The sequence below is a fragment of the Schistocerca nitens genome, chromosome 3, assembly GCF_023898315.1.
Source record: "Schistocerca nitens isolate TAMUIC-IGC-003100 chromosome 3, iqSchNite1.1, whole genome shotgun sequence".
NCBI classification, from domain to species: domain Eukaryota; kingdom Metazoa; phylum Arthropoda; class Insecta; order Orthoptera; family Acrididae; genus Schistocerca; species Schistocerca nitens.
The window spans coordinates 492,070,071-492,091,959 of NC_064616.1; the positions used below are offsets into that span (position 1 = coordinate 492,070,071).

At 37.0% G+C, this 21,889-nt stretch overlaps 1 protein-coding gene across 1 annotated transcript in view; it reads left to right on the top strand.

Annotated features, from left to right (window-relative positions):
- Nucleotides 1-21,889, top strand: part of LOC126248420 (kelch-like protein 5) — a 321,665-nt gene that overhangs the window by 261,215 nt on the left and 38,561 nt on the right. Inside the window, exons 8-9 of the mRNA XM_049949385.1 lie at nucleotides 14,904-15,093; nucleotides 18,900-19,124. Coding sequence (XP_049805342.1) covers nucleotides 14,904-15,093; nucleotides 18,900-19,124 — 415 coding nt within the window. The remainder of the gene's footprint in view (nucleotides 1-14,903; nucleotides 15,094-18,899; nucleotides 19,125-21,889) is intronic.

Below are 21,889 nucleotides of genomic sequence, written 5' to 3' on the forward strand. Positions count from 1 at the left end.
TGCTAGACGACTGGCATGTCACAGTCAAGGTGATGGTGGAAAACGTGAAAAATCAGCCATGGCTAGTTCTCATTGTCTTTAATGTTATTTTGAACATAGCAAAGATCACTGCTTGCTGGGTTCTGTGACAGTTTACACTCATTCAAGAAGCTATGGAACTGCAGTGGCAGCAGGAGAAGTTATACCAATCCACAAGACTTCTTTAGCTGCCTGTCTCCATGGGCGAGTGCTGGGTGTGTCACTATGAACTCAGACAATGAAACAGAACAAGCATTGGAAACATGTTGATTCACTACTGTGGAGAAAAGGCAAAGTGATGCTTAGTGCAGTATGGCAGGGTTGGGGAGAGTTCATTAGATGGTGACAACTGGTGAAATTGTTGTGCTAGTGAAATTAATTCACGCACAACTGAGATTCTTGAATAATTCATCCCTCACATAGGCAATGCTGATTTCTTTGCCTACTTGCAGTAGAGGTTTGTGTCCTGTAATTTTTTACTTATAGTGACAATATCTTGCAAGGAATAAGGTAACCGTACAACCATTACACTATGCAATAACAAGGTATAATTGTCATTGAAAAACATGTACTAAGGGTATGTTATGAAGTTGCTCAGATTACAGCATTGGACTACCAGAACCATGTTCAGTATTTTATGTTAGAATCTAGCTGTGGGCAAAGGGTGCCCTGAAATGAAATGAAACAATACAAATGAGACTTGCACTAAATATAGCACTGAAAAGAGAGGGGGGGGGGGGGGGGGGAGAGGACTGTGGGTCTTCTAGATGAGGCTGTCTGGCATCTGGTATATAATGTGCATGTGCTTAAACTGAATGAAATTATGGAGTATGCCAGAACGGTTCACCTCATAGAAGCTGTTCCCATGTCAACACATTGGCAACAGTCGCGATTGGCCAAAGACAGCCACATAACTAAGAATTGTGAAAAAGTCAGAGGGAACAGTGGGATGCTGGCACTTTTATAGACTCTAATTTCAGATTTTAGTTTAGTGAAGGGACTAACTGCTTTGGCAATTTACAATTAATATATTTAATTGGCCAATTAATTTTGATTTGTAGCTGTAACTTTTCAAAGGGAGTGTAGGTGCTGCTCTTTTGTGCCTGTTTTAGAAATGTGTAGAAGTGCTGCAACTGCTCCGTACAAGACTCTTACTCAGAAACCATCCATTTAAACTTGCCAACACATGCATACTTACATAGGTTCATACTACTATGTTGTACAAACCAATAAACAAACACTCGCACAGCATGACCAGCAAAAGTCCTCCACTGAACACCAGTGTTCATCATAGCACATGACATAAAATAACATTACAAAAAATGTAATTATGAGTTCTGATAGCCTCTCATTCAAGTGATTTAATTGGTTTTTAACAACTGAAAACAGTGTATCTACTACGTTTACAAGCCTACCATAATTGTAGCTCAAATGAAACACATACATGAACTGAGATATTGATACCATTATGTCTGAGTCCTGTACTGTACATAACACTGAGGAACAACAAAGTCAGTGATGGACAACTGTTGGTCTGCTAAGTAAGGCTATCAGCTGGCAGCAAATGTAGGTCCATGTGCAGCTGTTGACAAAAGGACTGATGATACAAACTGATCGTGACATCCTCAATGTAGATAAACAGGCAGACAAGGTGAGGAGCCATCAGTTGGGTGTGCCAACTACCTACTACATGGACCTTCATATTGCAGATGGTGTGTATTTCTATTTGAGTTAGGGGCATGGCTCATTACTGGCTGGTAGTCCTTGAAGGAGCCATGTGGCCTTCCAGGAGAAGGCAACGCCCAGCAGGGCAGTGTGGACAAGGTGCGGTGAAAACCAGACTTCTGCCATCCCTTGTGTGGCCTCACAAGCAAGCGCTGCTGCTCTGTCTATTAACACCCCAGTGTCAATGAGGACAGCTACATTTTTCCCATGACACTGCATATTTATATAAGCAGTGCAGTATAAAGTTTCATGCATATCGACCTCTTCAGCCAGCAGATCTACTAAGGAGGGTTCAATCTTGGTTTCTAATTGTCCCCTGGGAGGTAAAATCTCAAACCTGTTGACTTGTAAAGTCTGCACAGGGAGCTTTAAGAGGTGTAACATGAATTTAGAGTTTCCCAGTGTAGGGGAGGTGATCCTGGTGTAGGGAGAGATGAAAAGGGGAGACTATCTGCGGGATTGCTTCTCTACTCACTATTTATTGGGCTCTCCGTTCAGTGTTTCCTACATTGCCCATGGCCTGTGAGTGTAATTCATACAAAATGGTGGTTCAGCTTCCTGAACTCTGTTCTCTTGCATCTTGCCTTCTCTGGGACAAGCCAGAAGACACAATTTATTCAGTACCTGTTCTGTACAAGAACAGATGGATATAACTTTTACAATGACTAAGCCATTATTTCTCACTGAACAAGTTGGAGATTAATTCGGAGAAATAAGCACATTGGAAAAAATGCGAAATGGATCACTATTGATTAAAGCCACCTCTGGTGCACAAACTCAAGCACTTCAGGCATATGAAAGACTACGTGAAATACCAGAGACTGTTATTCCACATAAAACTGCATATGATACAAAGAGTGATCTTTCACAGAGGCCTTACACTCCAGACAGCCGAGAAACTATAAGCTAATCTAACATGGTGAGGTATACGTTATGTCCAACAGGTACAAAAAGGTCCTTTAGATAACAGAGCAGGCATCTTCATCTTAGCTTTTGAAGGAACTTTGTTGAAGTTTGTGTGGGTGTGACATGACACCTTACACCCCACTGCCCATGAGACATTATTGATGGTTGTGTTTTGTACATGTGCCATTCTACTGCACGGCAGACCCAAAATGTGGAAACTGTGTAAGATCACTTTGCGAAAATTGTCCTTGCAAACAGTTGCCTTTCTGTGTAAAGTGCATGGGACACAATCCCCCCATTCAGCAGTTTGCCCAGTAGTTAAAAAAGAAAAAGAAAAAATACAAGCATGTAAAATGATGGACCGTCAATTGTATCCTGAGGCAAGGAGAAAAATATGCATCCAGTTGATATGATGACCATTTATGCCAGTGTCTTAGGTATCACCCCACCTAGTTAGTATTTCAAAACCAAATCTGCCAAGAACATACAACCAAAATGAAAAAAATTATGTCTAAGAAAGATCTTATGGAGCCATCACCAATCTTCCATCGGATACAGCAGGAGATACTTCATATCCCTCTGACAGCATAATAGAAGCAGCGCTGTCTACTGCTTCTTCTTCCCAAAACATTACATGTGTTGTCAGATATTAGTCAGTGGTCAAAAGAAACTGGGTCATAAATTTGAAGAAATGTCTGAACGTCATCTTACCCGAACCTGTGACCAGAAAAATTAAATGAAGGAAAACAACAAAAATAGAAAAATAAGATGGAAAAAGGTAGGGTATAAACAAAGCAAAGAACTAATTTGGTGGTTCCAATAGAACGGAACTCTCCTTGACAGTAGAAGATGCCAGCTGAACAGGAGGACTTCTGTGGTGTGGTTAACACTTATGACAACTCGAGACTTCCTGTATGAACAAACTCAATAAGCTTCTTTTTCTTGGTAACAGTTCCTGAGGTGCAAATTGAACTGCTTTGTTAACATTTTATAAATCACTCATTTTTCCCATTTGGACTATGGAAGCATTGTTCATGTGTCATTAGCACTGTCTATTCTAGAAATAGTAGACCCTGTGCACCACAGTGGAGTCTGATTGGCAACTAGAGCTTACCAACTGACCCCAGTCAATAGTGTTCTTATGGCAGTGGAAGTACCACCACTGCAAATAGGACACTGGCAACGTTGGTTTAACTACCTAATCACGCTCAACTGAATGCCAAACCACGAATGTCATCCCATTTTATGCCACAATCCAGCAGCCTGCTTACTCATGAACTGCTTTAGAACACGATGGCTGGAAGCAGTACAACTGGAAGACCTCCGACAAGCTTCATTGTCCTCCGATTACTTGTATGCAATACTCTCTCTTGCGAACACCTCCAGGGAATGTTCCCCAACTGACCCCAAAGACCATACGATTCCTGATTTTTATCACTGTGCATTTTATTCAGTCATCCAAGATTATCCACATTTTAATCTCCTTTACACAGATGGCTCTAAAGGTAATGAATGAGTTGCCTGTGCACACATACACAAATGGAATTGAGAATGACGTTCTCTACCCAAAGAATGCAGTATTTATACTGCAGAGTTAATTGCCATCCATAGTGCATTATAAAGCATAATGACTTTCCCACGATAGAATTGCCATGAATCCTTGAGTGCTCTGCAAACAATAAAAAAGTGCAATCCAAAAGATGCGTTGGTCTCTGCCACCCATGACTAACTGTCCACCTGTATGCCCTCAGCAGTACAGGGATATCCACCTTTTTTTCCTTTGGATACCAAGTTACATTGGCATTTCAGGTAATGAGCTGGCTGACAACCTAGCCAAAGAAATAATGGGGATGTAAACACTCAAATTATATATCCCAAGTGCTGACTTACCATATTTACCCGAGTATAAGACGGCCTTGAATAAAATACAACCCTCCATTTTTTAAGAGCCTCCGTGAGAAACATTTATTTTTAACATATTGTGATTAATCTAAATTACAATTTTTACATAAAGTATCTGCCAAAATGTTAACATTATACCAATTTTAAACTTCCGCCATTTATTGTCTTACATTTTGATAGTACTAGGAGAAATAAAATAAATAAAAAGAAATGGTTTACATTAACTTTCGGACCGTTCTCTTTTCTGCCTACTAACCCAGTAGTCTGCATAATAATAATAATAATAATAATAATAATAATAATAATAATAATAACAACAACAACAATACAGAACAGCGACTAGCTGATCAGATCCGTGTAATAATAAAAAATAACAGGATACCCCAGTCAGAATTAGAAAACATCAAACAACAAGTACAACAAATACTGGAACAAAATAATGTGCAATTAGAAGAAGAAGAAAATACAGTAATGGACTCAAACATCCCAGAGCAAACAAACAAAGAACAACACACATCAATTAAACAATCAGAGGAAAACGAAATCTTACGACAGCCACCAGAACAATCACAAATAGAACACGAAGTGACACACATGTTAGATATAGAAGAAAAATTTCAGCTGACATATAGCGAATACAAAGACACAAATACAGACATTAGACCATTTTTGCATAGACCACCAAATAGCCCACAAGTCGAAACAACAATAAAAACTATCAACACAATCATACACAACAAAATAAATGAATACACAACTATGGAAGAGTTACAACTACTGGTTTATGTAGGAGCACTCACTACACTAAATATACACACCAGGCAGAGATCAGAACCAACCAACACACAGTAGAAACCCACAAAACCAGCATGGCAACACAGGCTACAGATCAGAATAGAAAAACTGAGAAAAGACATCGGACAGCTAACACAATTTATAAGAAATGAAATATCAGACAAAAAACGAAAAAGGTTAGGTAAAATCTCACAACAAGAAGCAATAGAGCAATTAGATGAAAAGAAGCAGAAATTACAAGCATTGGCCAAACAACTTAGAAGATACAAAAAAAGTGAAAATAGAAGGAAACAAAACCAAACATTCAACACAAACCAAAAGAAATTTTACCAAACAATAGATAACACACACATAAAAATAGGCAATCCACCAAACATAACAGACATGGAACACTTCTGGAGCAACATATGGTCAAACCCGGTACAACATAACAGGCATGCACGGTGGATACAAGCAGAAACAGACTCATACAAGATGATACCACAAATGCCTGAAGTGATAATTTTGCAACATGAAGTCACCCGAGCAATTAATTCTACGCACAATTGGAAAGCCCCTGGAAATGATAAAATAGCAAATTTCTGGCTAAATAAGTTCACCTCAACACATTCACATCTAACTAAATTATTTAACAGTTACATTGCAGACCCATACATATTCCCTGATACACTTACACATGGAATAACTTATCTGAAACCTAAAGATCAAGCAGACACAGCAAACCCAGCTAAATATCGCCCCATAACATGCCTACCAACAATATACAAAATATTAACTTCAGTCATAACACAGAAATTAATGACACATACAACACAGAACAAAATTATAAATGAAGAACAAAAAGGATGCTGCAAAGGAGCACGAGGATGTAAAGAGCAACTGATAATAGATGCAGAGGTGACATATCAAGCTAAAACTAAACAAAGGTCGCTACACTACGCATACATTGATTACCAAAAAGCTTTTGATAGTGTACCCCACTCATGGTTACTACAAATATTGGAAATATACAAAGTAGATCCTAAATTGATACAGTTCCTAAACATAGTAATGAAAAATTGGAAAACCACACTTAATATCCAAACAAATTCAAATAATATCACATCACAGCCAATACAGATTAAGCGTGGAATATACCAAGGAGACTCATTAAGTCCTTTCTGGTTCTGCCTTGCTCTGAACCCACTATCCAACATGCTAAATAATACAAATTATGGATACCATATTACTGGAACATACCAACACAAAATCACACATTTGCTATACATGGATGATCTAAAACTACTGGCAGCAACCAATCAACAACTCAACCAATTACTAAAGATAACAGAAGTATTCATCAATGATATAAATATGGCTTTTGGAACAGACAAATGTAAGAAAAATAGCATAGTCAAGGGAAAACACACTAAACAAGAAGATTACATATTGAATAACCACAGTGACTCCATAGAAGCGATGGAAAAAACAGATGCCTATAAATACCTAGGATACAGACAAAAGATAGGAATAGATAATACAAATATTAAAGAAGAACTAAAAGAAAAATATAGACAAAGACTAACAAAAATACTGAAAACCGAATTGACAGCAAGAAACAAGACAAAAGCTATAAATACTTATGCTATACCAATATTGACCTACTCATTTGGAGTAGTGAAATGGAGTAACACAGACCTAGAAGCACTAAATACACTTACACGTTCACAATGCCACAAATATAGAATACATCACATACATTCAGCAACAGAAAGATTCACATTAAACAGAAAGGAAGGAGGAAGGGGATTCATCGACATAAAAAAACCTACATTATGGATAGGTAGACAATTTAAGAAAATTCTTTCTAGAACGAGCAGAAACTAGCAAAATACACAAAGCAATCACTCATATAAATACATCGGCTACACCACTGCAATTTCATAACCACTTCTACAACCCTTTAGATCACATAACATCAACAAATACGAAGAAAGTAAATTGGAAGGGGAAGGCACTACATGGCAAGCACCCGTATCATCTAACACGGCCACACATCGATCAAGACGCATCCAACACATGGCTAAGAAAAGGCAATATATACAGTGAGACAGAAGGATTCATGATTGCGATACAGGATCAATCAATAAACACCAGACATTACAGCAAGCATATTATTAAAGATCCCAATACCACAACAGATAAATGCAGACTTTGCAAACAACAAATAGAAACAGTAGATCACATCACAAGCGGATGTACAATACTAGCAAATACAGAATACCCCAGAAGACATGACAATGTAACAAAAAATAATACATCAACAGCTTGCCTTACAACATAAACTTATAAAACAACATGTTCCCACATACAAGTATGCACCACAAAATGTGCTGGAGAATGATGAATACAAATTATACTGGAGCAGAACCATTATAACAGATAAAACAACACCACATAACAAACCTGACATCATACTCACCAATAAAAAGAAGAAATTAACACAACTAATCGAAATATCCATACCCAATACAACAAATATACAAAAGAAAACAGGAGAAAAAATTGAGTAATACATCCAACTGGCTGAGGAAGTCAAGGACATGTGGCATCAGGATAAAGTTGACATTATACCAATTATACTATCAACTACAGGAGTCATACCACACAATATCCACCAGTACATCAATGCAATACAGCTACATCCAAACTTGTATATACAACTACAGAAATCTGTAATTATTGATACATGTTCAATTACCCGAAAGTTCCTAAATGCAATATAACATATACCGTACAGTTAAAAGGAAGTGACGCTTGATCAAGGTCCGCGTCACTTTCCATTTTTAACCAGACTTAACGTCTGAGAAAGTAAAGAAATAATAATAATAATAATACCACAGCTGTGAAATTTGTCTCTTCATTGTCACAATATTTGGCCTTTTCTTCTGTATATGTTACTATTTCTGAGGATGTCATTGTGGTGGGATCTTTTTAATACGTGTCAGATTTCACTTCTGTGCTGGTGTGAAAATGTTCAAATGTCCCTTGCTTCCAAACACATCACCTGTCCACTGCTCTCTCATTGATTGTGTAGAACCACATACATCCTTTCATTCCTATCATATGTCATGGCAAGCGTCTACAGCATTTGAGCAAGAAGCACGTAACTATGCCACTGGCCCCTGTCTAGTCTTTTATCACCTCCTGCGGAAATGAATACTCTTCTTAAGTATTGGTCCAGTTTTAAAGTCAGTTCAATTCTGACGTGAAATGGATTCGGGCAAACTGCAGTTTAAAACTGGTAGATGTTCATATAAAGCCAAAGTACGTGGTATAGATTCCCACGGATGGCAACACGATGAAATCTGGTGCTCTCTCACTGCTCCCCTCTCCGCAGTCATTACAGCCCTCAGCCAAGCTGGAGTCATTGCTCCTCTTCCAACCCTTCCGTAGGCTGATCCAGAGAAGCTATGAAAATCAGACTTCAGTGTCTTCTAGTGTGCAGGTCATATGTAATGACACCAACTAATACACAAACAAAAGAGTGCAGTTATGATCCACTCTCATTCTCTAACTTTAGCTTGTCCTGTGATCTAGTGATGTCTGTTGGCACTACCTTCATGACGAGTATTGCTGCTGTAATTCATTCTTGCGATGGCAGCTACAGTCAGTTTAATGCAATTTATTTTCTTTGTTAAACACTTCATTCTGGATTAATTTTCCTTCTTGTTTCAACTTCCAAAATTGTACTAACCACCCCTTGTACTAAATGCTTTCTCTGAGAATTACTTTGAACAATTAGTTCATGAACCCACACAAATTGTAAATGGTTGCAAAAACACACTTGACCTCCTAGCCACAAATAATCCTGATCTAATAGAGCGCGTCATGACGGATACAGGGATTAGTGAACACAAGTTCATTGTAGTAAGACTTAAAACCATATCAACCAAAACCACTAAAAATAAACTCAAAATATGTCTATTTAAAACAGCAGATAAAAATTCGCTTGATGCCTTCCTAAGCGTGAGTCTCCATTCTTTCCAAGCTAATTATGTAAGTGTAGACCAGATATGGCTCAAATTCAAAGATACAGTATCAACAGCAATATAAGGATTCATTCCACATAAGTTAATAAGAGACAGGACTGATCCAACGTGGTACACAAAACATGTCGGAACACTGTTGCAAAAGCAACGAAAAAAGCATGCCAAATTCAAAAGAACCCAAAATCCCCAAGACTGGCTAAGTTTCAAGGAATATCGAAATTTAGTGTGGACGTCAATGCGAGATGCTTTTAATAGTTTCCACAATGAAACATTGTCTCAAAATATGGTAGAAAACACAAAGAGATTGTGGTTGTATGTAAAGTACACCAGTAGCAAAAAACAGTAAATACCGTCACTGCGCAATAGAGATGGAAATGTTACGGATGATGGTGTCACTAAAACAGAGTTACTAAATACAGTTTTCCGTAATTCCTTCATGAAAGAAGACGAAGTAAATATTCCAGAATTTGAAACCAGAACAGTTATTAGCATGAGTGACATAAAAGTAGATATCTTAGGTGTTGCGAAACAACTCAAATCACTTAAGAAAGGCAAGTCTTCCTGTCCAGATGGTATACCAATCAGATTTCTTTCAGAGTATGCAGACACAATAGCACTTTTCTTAGCAATCATATACAACCGCTTAGCTGATGAAAGGTATGTTCCTAAAGGTGGAAAGTAGCACAGGTCACACCAATATTCAAGAAAGGAAATAGGAGTAACCCATTGAATTACAGACTCATATCACTGACCTCAATTTGCAGTATGATTTTGGAGCATATACTGTACTCGAACATTATGAATCACCTTCAAGAAAATGACTTGTTGATACATAACCAACACGTATTCAGAAAATATCGTTCTTGTGCAATACACAGCTAGCTCTTTATTCCCTTGAAGTAATGAGTGCTGTTGACAAGGGATCTCAGATCGATTCCATATTCCTAGATTTCCAGAAGGCTTTTGATACCTTTCCTCACAAGCTACTAATAATCAAATTGCGTGCATATGGAGTATCGTCTTAGTTGTGTGACTGGATTCGTTGTGTGACTGGATTTGTGATTTCCTCTCAGAGAGGTCACAGTTCGTAGTGATAGATGGTAAATCATAGAGTAGAACAGAAGTGATGTCTGGTGCTCCGCAAGGTAGTGTCATAGACCCTCTTCTGTTCCCGATTTACATAAATGATCTAGGTGATAATCTGAGAAGCCCCCTTAGATTGTTTGCAGATGATGCTGTAATTTACCATCTAGTAAAATCGTCAGGCAGTCAATTCCAATTAGAAAATGATCTAGAGAGAATTTCTGTATGGTGTGAAAAGTGGCAATTGGCACTAAACAAAGAAAAGTGTGATGTCATCCACATGGCTACTAAAAGAAATCCGATAAATTTTGGGTATACGATAAATCGCACAAATTTAAGGGCTGTCAGTACTACTAAATACCTAGGAATTACAATTACGAGCAACTTAAATTGGAAAGACCACGTAGATAATATTGTGGGGTAGTTGAAACAAAGACTGTGCTTTCATGGCAGAACACTTAGAATATGCGACAAACCCACTAAAGGAGGAACAGCCTACATTAGACTTGTCCATCCTCTGCTGGAATGTTGCTGCACTGTATGGGATCCTTACCAGGTACGATTGACGGATGACATCGGAAAAGTACAAAGAAAGGCAGCTCGTTTCGTGTTATTGCGCAATGGGGGTGAGAGTGTAACTGATATGATACGCGAGTTGGGGTGGCAGTCACTGAAACAAAGGCGGTATTCTTTGTGGTGAGATCTGTTTATGAAATTTCGATCACCAACTTTCTCTTCCGAATGCGAAAATATTTTGTTGACACCCACCTGCTTAGGGAGGAATGATCATCATCATAATAAAATAAGAGAAATCAGAGCTCGAACAGAAGATTTAGGCGTTCCTTTTTCCCATGTGCCATTTGAGAGTGGAATGGTAGAGAAGTAGTATGAAAATGGTTCGATGGAACCTCTGCCAGGCACTTAAGTGTGAATTGCAGAGTAACCATGTAAATGTAGATGAACTGAATGTCATCATCATGTTCTAAACTGATTAAAAGCTGATAATGTTTTTACCTAGTATTCTAATACATGAACACTGACTGAATTTCTCATTTGCAGTCTACCTATTAAATCATTGCAGTCTCTCATAACCAAAGGAAATATTGGTCTTGGTTCTGAATCAACTAATGTTTTTTGAAGGGCAAAATTTCCATTTTTGAATCTTATCTTTACTTAAGAAACGGCACTAATGTTTGTATGCAGTATCCAAACATGTATGAGAATGTTTATTGCAAACCTGTTCAAACACAACAAAAAAATGATGGAATTTAATGCTATTTCCTCCTTTGTTTCGCAAAACTGACAAATTTTAATCAGAGCAATAGACTATTGTTGTGGCCAGTTCATAGTTTCTCATGTATCTCTTGCACTAGTGTCGCGCAAGTGAGTGTCACATGACTATTTGACCAATGTCAACACTGTATCAAGCACTTCCGTGTATTGGGAAATCTCAAGGCTGTTGGAATGCAAGTATCATTTGCCGTGCCCTTCCCTTACGAATTCTTCAAAATAAATTTGCATGTGACGTAATAGCTAAAGCTTCATTTCTAAATATAAGACGACCACAATAAATTGTAAGACGACTACTATATACTCTACTAAACAATGTAAAAATGTTGACCTCAGCAGCAATAGTTTAATCTGTGAATACAAAACAACCATGTATTTTTCAAATGATGAATTTGGGGAAAAAACTCACCTTAAAACCTGGTAAATATGGTAAGTACACACACACACACACACACACACACACACACACACACACACACACACACTGGATGCCACAACATGAAGAAATGGGAAGACAAATGACAAGATAGTACACAACCCAATATGGACCATCAAACACACCACCAAAGTCTAGCAGATTCCATTACGAAGAAGTCATCACAGAATTGGACATGTCAAATGAACTAACAACTTTCTGCTTTGACAGGAAGAACTCTTGTGGTGCGACTCCAGAGAGACGTTAAGTGTTTGCCATACCCTCGAAAACTGTACGACTAACAAAGACCTGAGATGTTAAATGGACTTACGACACCACCTATCAGAGATTGTAGCTGAAGATGAAACAGCTATAAGCCAATGTGCTACACTTCCTTTGAAGGAGTTGATATTACAAGAAGACTGAAAGACAACACTATGACATGTCACATAGTTGGCAGAGGTGGTAAGGTGGGCCTCTTGCTATTTGTTTAGCCCCTACATGCCACAAAATTTGTTCTTTGTACCTAATCGTGCAACTGATGAAATCTCTCTCTGTCTCTGTCTCTGACACTATGATACTAGCTACATATATTGGGTTGCTATTTTAACTTTTACACAGTGATCTTAGTTCCATATTTTAACAATTGAATTTTAGTAAGCTAGTTACCCATTATGTACCTAATGCAAAATGTTTTAAACAAAGAGAGAGATAAAAATAAAGGCTTGTACCTATATCTTCCGATGCCAAGAGAGGACAAGGGACTATTAAACACTGAGTTGAATCCCGTTATATTTACAGTCATCATCATCCCTATTTTCCCTCCAGAAGTGGACTGTTAATTTATAGTCCTCTATGTTTAACATGAATTCCTGTATTTACATGGTGCTCAGACAGATATAAACATGAACTTCTTTTGATACACTAGATCATGCAAACAGGTATGAAGTTTGTTACTTTCGTTTCATCTTAATGTTTTGATGCATAATGGTAAGATTATATGAACAAGTTTCTTTCATGGTGACACTTCATGCATCTGGACCTCTTTAAATGCAGTCTATCTGAATGAGGCATTTAACTTAAAAGACTTACCTCCCACAATTGTAATCACAGGAATTATACTATTGGTTATGATGCCTCCCCCTATATTTTCAGTTATCAGTTCAATTTATCCATCTTTGCTGTTTATGGGCACCCATCAAACAGTTAAGGATGTAGTTAGTGTAACACTCTTCAGCAGTCTGCGCCGTATCACTAAATGCTCTCTCTCTGGTGTTGAGGCACAAATTGTGCAACTTTTGTAAATGACTATGAATTTTATCTGTGACAAGAATGCAGCAGCTGATTTACTTGTTAATCTGTCTGCCATTTTAATTGATAATGGTATATAGTTGTAGTGTTGGATGTTTTGTCTGAGCTCACACTTCAATTTTTGGGTAACAGATTTCAATATAACAAAAATGTTTCCACGTTTTTGCTGCTTTTTATTGGCTCTTTGTTAATTTGTCATATGTGTATCACTAGACGCTCATTTTGGCACTTTTGCTATTGTCATGGGAGCGTATATGTTAGTGGCTACTGGTTTTACATCTCTGATGTTACAACATGTGTTACAAATTGCAGCCTGGGATGTCATTTTTGATTATATTTCATTGCTATTGTTCATGTTTTTAATAGCATTTATATAGCACTTATGTATGTTTGACAGTTTTCTCAAGTGCTGTGTAAATGCTGTTATAAACATGAATGATAGCATTGAAAAATAAGATACCCCAGGAAGCAAGATGTAATATATGTCATTACATCTGAGACATAAAACAAATAACAGTTAACATATATGCTCACTTGGCAATGGCAGAAATGTCAAAATGAGATTTTTGCGATGGACGTATAATGAATTAATAAAGTGTCAACAAAAAGCAGCAAAAACTTGGAAGAATTTATGTAATATGTTGTCCTTTAAACTAATAAATGATGGAAGCCCATCAGAAAGAAAGAGAGATTTTAATGTCGTCTCTGAGTTGGCTTGCATTTTATTTTTCAATGATAATATAGCCACAATTTCCTACCTAATTATTTTAGCTATTATTTTACTCACATCTGAACAATGTCATGTTAGTGCTAGTTAGGCACTGTATGCACTGTATGTCTGTTGGTGAATGTGACCAAGACTGACAGAGAGAATGTGCTAAATGACAGAATGGGATTTTTAACTTCGAAATGTAAATTTTGTGTGTTTTGGTTCCCTTGATTTCAAAATATTTTAGTGAAAAACTAAGTTTTGAAACTTCTAGTTTGCACAAACTGTCACATATTTCGTGCATTTATGAATATTACATCTTGTAGCCACACAGTCTGCCCATTTGCTGCACTTAGTTTGCTGACACATGGCACCTGTGTAATAAAGTTCGATCTCACAAGCTGATCTTTTCACATTGTTTACAAATAAATCTACATCTACTAATATTGTAAAATAATTTTGAAATGTGTTGTTTACGGTGCTCTGATGTGAAATTCGTATTTAAATATAATAATACTTTTTCCCTTTTTATGTGTATTCTGTGCCCCAGAAAGTATCCCTAGCGCAATGAGAATATTAACTTGGACAGTTGTTGTGAGAATGTTGTTTGATTTTATAAACCACATGATACATTTAAAAAATGGTTATTGTGATTGATAAAAATGTAGTCTCATACAAAACAGATATTGTACAAGAAATATTCCAAACTTTGTTTCAGTTCATAGTTGATTGTATTGAAGGTAACACAATATTTAAGGAAGACAGTGTCTGTAGAGAGTTGGTGATGGAAGCTTTGAAGTACCATCTTTTACCAGAACGCCGACCCCGTCTGCAGTCAGTAAGAACTCGCCCAAGGAAATCTACCGTGGGATCCTTATATGCTGTTGGAGGGCTGGATGGAACGCTTGGTTTGTATTTATTTAACTTTTGTAATTACAACTTACAAGGGGAAGGATTCACACGTGCCTCACTCAATTGGCTCACATTTGATAGTTTCGCTGTGTACCACCTAAAATGAAAATTCCGACGTTTTGGCTCACTACCCTCTGGTTTTTGTGAAAACTGTACATGTAGTTCACGGCATGCAATCAACTCAAAACTGATGGGATTGATGGATAGTTGAAAGTGAAACTTTTTAATCATCATATATGGGGGTCTGTGAAAGAATATTTTCAGGAACATTGGGAGAAGAAACATCAACAACTGCTGCTTATGTACCCATAAGGTTAAGGCCCTGCAATGGAAGCTTTGCTGGCCAAGTGACCAAGTTGGCTGGCTGTGGAGTGGAGAACCTGTTCTGATTCCTATAAGCAATTTGCCGCTCCCCACGTATTTTTATCTGTATCAAAAGTGGTGGGTATAGCGGGTTGAATAAGGTAAATAAATCAATAAGGAATAAAAACAAGGCATGTAAATAAATTTCTCATTTTGGAATAATGAAGAAATAAAATTTTAATCCTGGCCATTTTAAAATTGCTCTTTTCCTCACTCTGTTACATATTGTTACATTCCTTCAAATAACTAGATGAATGGTACTTGTTGAATAAACATTTGAAGTAAATATGTTCATAGCACGAAAAACATTGAAGGAAAGAAATATTCATGCAGCTACATTGTTACTTTCCAATATATAGTGGAAAACAGATTTGTGTTTAAAAATACTTCTTTGTCCGGAATTAATTTTTATGCATACCATGTGTTTGAGAACATCCCTGTAAAAATCAATGCTGGAATTTGATCATGAATGATTCTGTGGATTGTTATTATGTCAGCGTAGTTATGCATTTCCCACTGAATTTCCAGAAGCAAATTGCAGTAGTGTTGTGTTCTAATAAAGCTTTTAACTTGAGGCTTAAAGTAAACATAATGTGGGTGAGATGTAAGTGTGCAGTTCGGCAGTCTTTCTTTTACTGTACAAACTATGGACCCTTTTCATCTACAAAAAAGGTATCGTACATTACAGTATTAGTTCATCAACCTCAGAAATCCAGTTTGAGACAGAACTTGTTATCAGTAATATATGGTTTTGAAACACTCTCGAGGTATGTTTTCTGATAAGAATTTTTCAATTTCCTAGATTTGAAGGTCATGACATAAACATTTTTCAATGAATCAGTTAAACCAAATTTGTCTGTAGTTTCTTGTAATGACAGGAAAACTTCAGGCAACCACTATCCATTTGCTGTGATGGAATATTGTAGTGTGTATGGATACATGATTTTATGTATACAACCAGCTGCGACGATGGTTCATTTTCCTCCCTTATCCAGTAATTTGCAACGAATGTTCATAAGATACTTGTATCCTGTTTTGTTAGTATTGCTCATTTAGCCACAATTAAAACCAATTGTAAGTGATGCTATTTGCCTGTTGTAAAAGGTGATGCCAATTTTTTTAGAGCTGTGTACTTAAAATTTCAGATTCACTAGTACTGACACCTTCTACTTCATCATCTTGTCTTTGGCTTTGTGATACAGTTTAACACCATAAAAAGTAATTTCATTCCACTCAGTGATAGGTGCTCCTATCAATTTGGAATGCCAAAAACTTGTATTGCTTGCTTCACATAATGTGTGGATAATACATCCGCTGTGCAATTCTTGCATAAATAAAACACAGTGTTGTTCGCTTCCCGCTTGTGGCTTGCTCACAAGTATTTATTTTACAAGTAGTTGAAGTCTGTGCATTTCCATTATTAAAACTCTGCAAGTAGAAAGTGACAGTAAACAGCCTGATATAAATACATAAACAAAACTGTGATGTGCTACAAATTACATACCACACAAGGCTTAGATTACTTGTGGAAGATTGGTGTATTGTTTCACAAAACAAATTTTATTTTTCATGTATGTGATAAAATTCACTCACCAAGTGTGCTCAAGATTTGCAACAGGCTAAGGATGGTGAACACCACCTTCTGTTTGTCTTGTATACAGTTACTGCTGGAAACACTCACCCTACCCAATAGTGAACAGGCAACAAGGAGAACATACCTGGATTCCTGTACCTGAGTACTTTCTATCCCAAGCCTTGGTATAAAGAAAGCATCCCTTGGCCAGCTGTCTGTGGTCCCTTTGACAAATTTGGAACAGTCCTTCTTGGACTTGTTTTCATTCAACAAGAATTAAAATTTTAATTCTTCACTAATCAAAGTTCTCTAAGAATTTCATTGATCTACGTTGTTATTGTTTATTGATTTACCTACCTTATTAACCCAATAATTTTGATACAGAGAAAAATCATATGGAAAATGAACTGCAGAATGCTTGTGGGAATTGAACCCAGGTCTTTCATTCCCCAGCCAGGTGCTTTGGTTGCTTAGCCAAAACTTCTTTTGTTGAAGGATGTCAACTTTAAGAGTGTTTAAATGGCGGTCGTAAAAGAGTCTTTTCTGTATCTTTATGAAAGTATGTTTGTAATCCCTGTGTATGATTTTAAAAAGTGTTCAATTTTCAATTACCTGTCAATTCCATCAGTTCTGAGTCAAATCGCGTACCTTAGTGCTGGTTTTCTCAAAAGTGGAGTAGTTAGGGTTAATCAGCCGAACTATCTTAAAAGTTCTTTGTTTCTATAGACTGTGTCTGATGCCTTCCCACTGTTAGCAATAATTTATACAAAAATGCTACAAGCTTTGTATATTTCCATGTTGGTGAACGTGATGGAGCTGCAGTTTGATGATAGGACTTTAGTTTGAAATGAAAGTTGCTTTTGTATGTGAGCCATATTAAATTTGATAAACAGTTTTCCTTGAAAGAAGGTTGTCCAGTAAACAGTTACACACACACACACACACACACACACACACACACGCGCGCGCAGAGAGAGAGAGAGAGAGAGAGAGAGAGAGAGAGTGTGTTCATTTAATTACTTAAATATTGATACAATAGTGTTAGATGATAGCTGAAACTAATACAATTGATTAAAATGATTTTCCTATTTCCTGCTAATTTAAAAATTAGACCAGAATAACTTAGAAAAATGTAAGTATCAAAATTCTTTTAAATAATTTTTTCTAACAACTAGTACTTTAATTTTCACAAGCTACAGTAATGTCTACTGGTGTATTGACTTAGAGCCAGTATACAGGCACCAAGTGGACGAGCACAGACTTGGACAAAATTACAAGAGACATCCCCAAACTGAGTTGGCACTGAACATCCATTTAGCAGCAGCAAATAGTTAATACTGAGGCTGTGAGTACATTGTGCAGTTGGAGTAGAGTGGAAACCTGTGGTGTTGGTATTGTAAAATTGCAGCTTTCCACATGATAGTGAGAGGCTGCAATTATGATCCATTAAACATGTAAATAACTAATTGATAAAAATTTTCATTTACAATAATACTAATGTCCAATAATCTATTAGTGGTGAAACTTAGTTTGGAAATACTGTAGTGCTTAAGGCAATTAGTTGTGAACTGCTGTACAGTATGTTGGAAGTGTTATTTTGGCACTTTCTGGCCAGAGGAAAATAACAGTACTTTGAAACACCTAATGAGATTTGGAAGTGACTTGAAACACTAACTTGTATGGTGGGTTCTGTGGACTGAATAGTGGGCATTTTTTTCCCCCCGCCAGATTTCTTCATGTCTTTTATTGCTTTTGGTGTGAAAATGTTCTCAAGTAAGGATTGCTTGCAGTATATATGTTCCTCTGTCAGTTATGCTTCTCATGATTTTTTCCAATACAACTAATGTTTGTTGTATTTGTTGACAGGATTGACATCTATTGAAAAATATGACTTACGAGCAAACAAATGGTCAAATGTAGGTCACATGAACTGTCGGCGATTACAGTTTGGTGTGGCGGTGATTGATGGAAGGCTGTATGTTGTTGGGGGTCGTGATGGATTAAAAACCTTAAACACAGCAGAATGTTTCGACTTTAGAGCAAGGACATGGAATGTGCTTCCTCCTATGGCCACACATCGTCATGGTTTAGGTAATTATGTGTTTAGAGTGCATAATAATGGTAATAACAGTGCTTGTTTTACTAAGAGTTGATGTGCCTAAACAAAAAGACACCATAGTTCTTTAGAATTGTGTGAAAATTCGTAATTTGTATTTACGATTGGAGATCATTAATGATTACATATACAACTTACATCGATCGATTGATTGTAGATTACTGGCTAATTTCGTAACTCGTCCTTCTCATTATCAACACTAGATATAAATACGTGACAGTGTTGCAGTTCAGCAGACATTTTGTAGCAATTTGGACGTTCTTCTCCTATTGTGATGTCTGTCTTAGAACAAATTTGTGACAGAGGATGCATTGTCACAATGAAAGGATGTGATATGAGACATGTGTAAGTGGAGATACAGTCAATAAATGTAACCAAATTCCCTGCAGAATGTACAGAAAATCATCGCGGGGAGTGAGCAAATTGTTACAAATACAGCAGTCAGTAAGAATGTGTGAAAGCAAGTGCTGTGTGTTGCTGTCAAAACTGCAAAGGTACATACATTGCAACACCGTATGATGCCCATAATGTCAGGCATTTTGTGAGAAACTTATGGCCATTACTGGAAAAGAAGAGGGTTTGTTGGAATAAGTCATTCCAAACTAACAGGTGACACTTCATTTATTTCTGAAAGTCAAAAGCTTTAATATTAGAATTAGGGGATCTGAAATTAAATGTGATAGTGCAAAAGCAAGCAAATTTGTGCTACTTACAAGCAACATGTTTATCCCAGCTTCTTTCAAGAAAATTATCCCAGGACACATGCACATGACCTCTTGGAATATTGGCTAGATGAAGGAAGATAACAGGAGTTCAATTTTGATGATGGTAGGATCTCACCACATTGACATATCAGCTAACTTACTACCTTACCCAAATCAATCAGGTTCTTTGATTATTTGATAGAAACACGAAATGTTTGCTCATGGCCACCAGACTCTCAGTTCTTTTGGACTTCCATCAAGGAGAGTATTTACAGCCCTTCAATTCCAGTGATGTCAGAAATGAAAATATGCTGTATCATAGCCATTACAAAAATTGCACCAAATTTGCCTGAGAGGATTTCATCCTAAAGAGATTACCATCGGACTGTCATTCATTATACATGTGGAGCTCACATTGAAGGCACCTAAAGCCAGTGTAAAAGCTTCAGATTTTCCTCTTTGAGAAGATGCTAAGAACATGTATTTATGTTCAGTGAAGTGAAAATACACTTACAAAATTATTCAGTAATGCGTAATGACTGTGTGTGTTCTTTTGGGTAATGATTTTATTTATCAGACATCAGCTTTATTGGAACCTACAGTGTTGCACTATCTTTTTCTATAAACTTTGTTTTAACGAAGTTCCACTATCAGCTGTTTCCACCATGCTGAATTTATGGGGTACTACACAATTTCTGCTACACACTTTTATAGGTAGAGGTGACACAGTAGGTAGTATTACTGTACAATGTATCTCTGGAATAAGTGACCCATTTCCATGTTACGGGGAAAACGAATCAGTCTTATTTTCAATGTCTTTGTGTAGTTTTCCAGTATGGTAGGTTACACAAAGAGTGCTTACATGTGGAATCAGCTGACATCATAAGTTGATTTTCTTTGTTTACATGTCACCTCACTGTTTGTCATTACCTGCTTTTCAGGTGCCAATAAAAGTTGCTCAGTACTGAAAATAGTATCCCTGAGTACTGAAGGATAGAGGCACTCATTTTCCTGCAAGCAGTATTGGTGTAGTTTTTCATAGATAGACGAGCAAATGTTTATGAATGCTGTATTTACCTGAATATAAGATGATCCTGAATGTGAGATGACCACCTTCTTTTTTATGAGACTCCTTGAGAATGTTTTATTTTTAATGTGTTCTGGCTAGCCAAATTTATTGACTGATTTATTGATAAAAGATCTTAAAATCTGCTTAAAAATAGTTTAACATTCCATATGATCAAAAGTTGTGATTTTATCTTAGATAGATTATATGATGCTGATAAACAAGCAGTTTTTCATCAAACACCAGTTTAAGTCACTGAGCTAGTGTTTTTCTGTGTCATTATGTATGCTCCACCACCACCACCACCACCACCACCCATCATCATCATCATCATCATCTCCACCCACCAGCTCGTACTTCCTATGAATTCTGCGATGCATGCTGTTGGAGAATTCCTCTTTATTTCCAATGTCATCATTTGGATAATTTCTTGAGTAATTGGAAAGCCTAAATTGTCTTTCTTTTGCACATTCTGAACAACCTGCTGCTCCAATGCATGAGATGTTTCATGATGTCATCTCTTGAAAGACTGGCATCTAGAATTGGTGACCTTGAATTTATTCATCTGCTATGATTTGCTTGTGGGACATAGAATTTTCTTCCTGCTGTTCAGTTGTTTGTGGTTATGAACTTAAAATCAGTGTCATGTTGTCTGTGTGAACCAATTGTGAACTGCATACTCATAGATCTACATTTCTCAATGGTCATGCCTGTGATTTGCATTAATTATCAATTATTAATATTCGCTCCACTTACAGCATTAAGCAAACTGAATAACAATAATTGAACCAATTCAGGCTAACAGTTCACTTCCTCATTTCTTGCCAACGTTGAAAATCAAAATTGCTATTGAGGAACAGATACTTTGTTGTCATTGTTGAACCTGACATTTCCTTTGTTGTGTTGTGTTTCATGTTTTATCTGCAAAGGTATTTATGTTAGAATTAATTTGTCCCCTGTAGAAATGTAC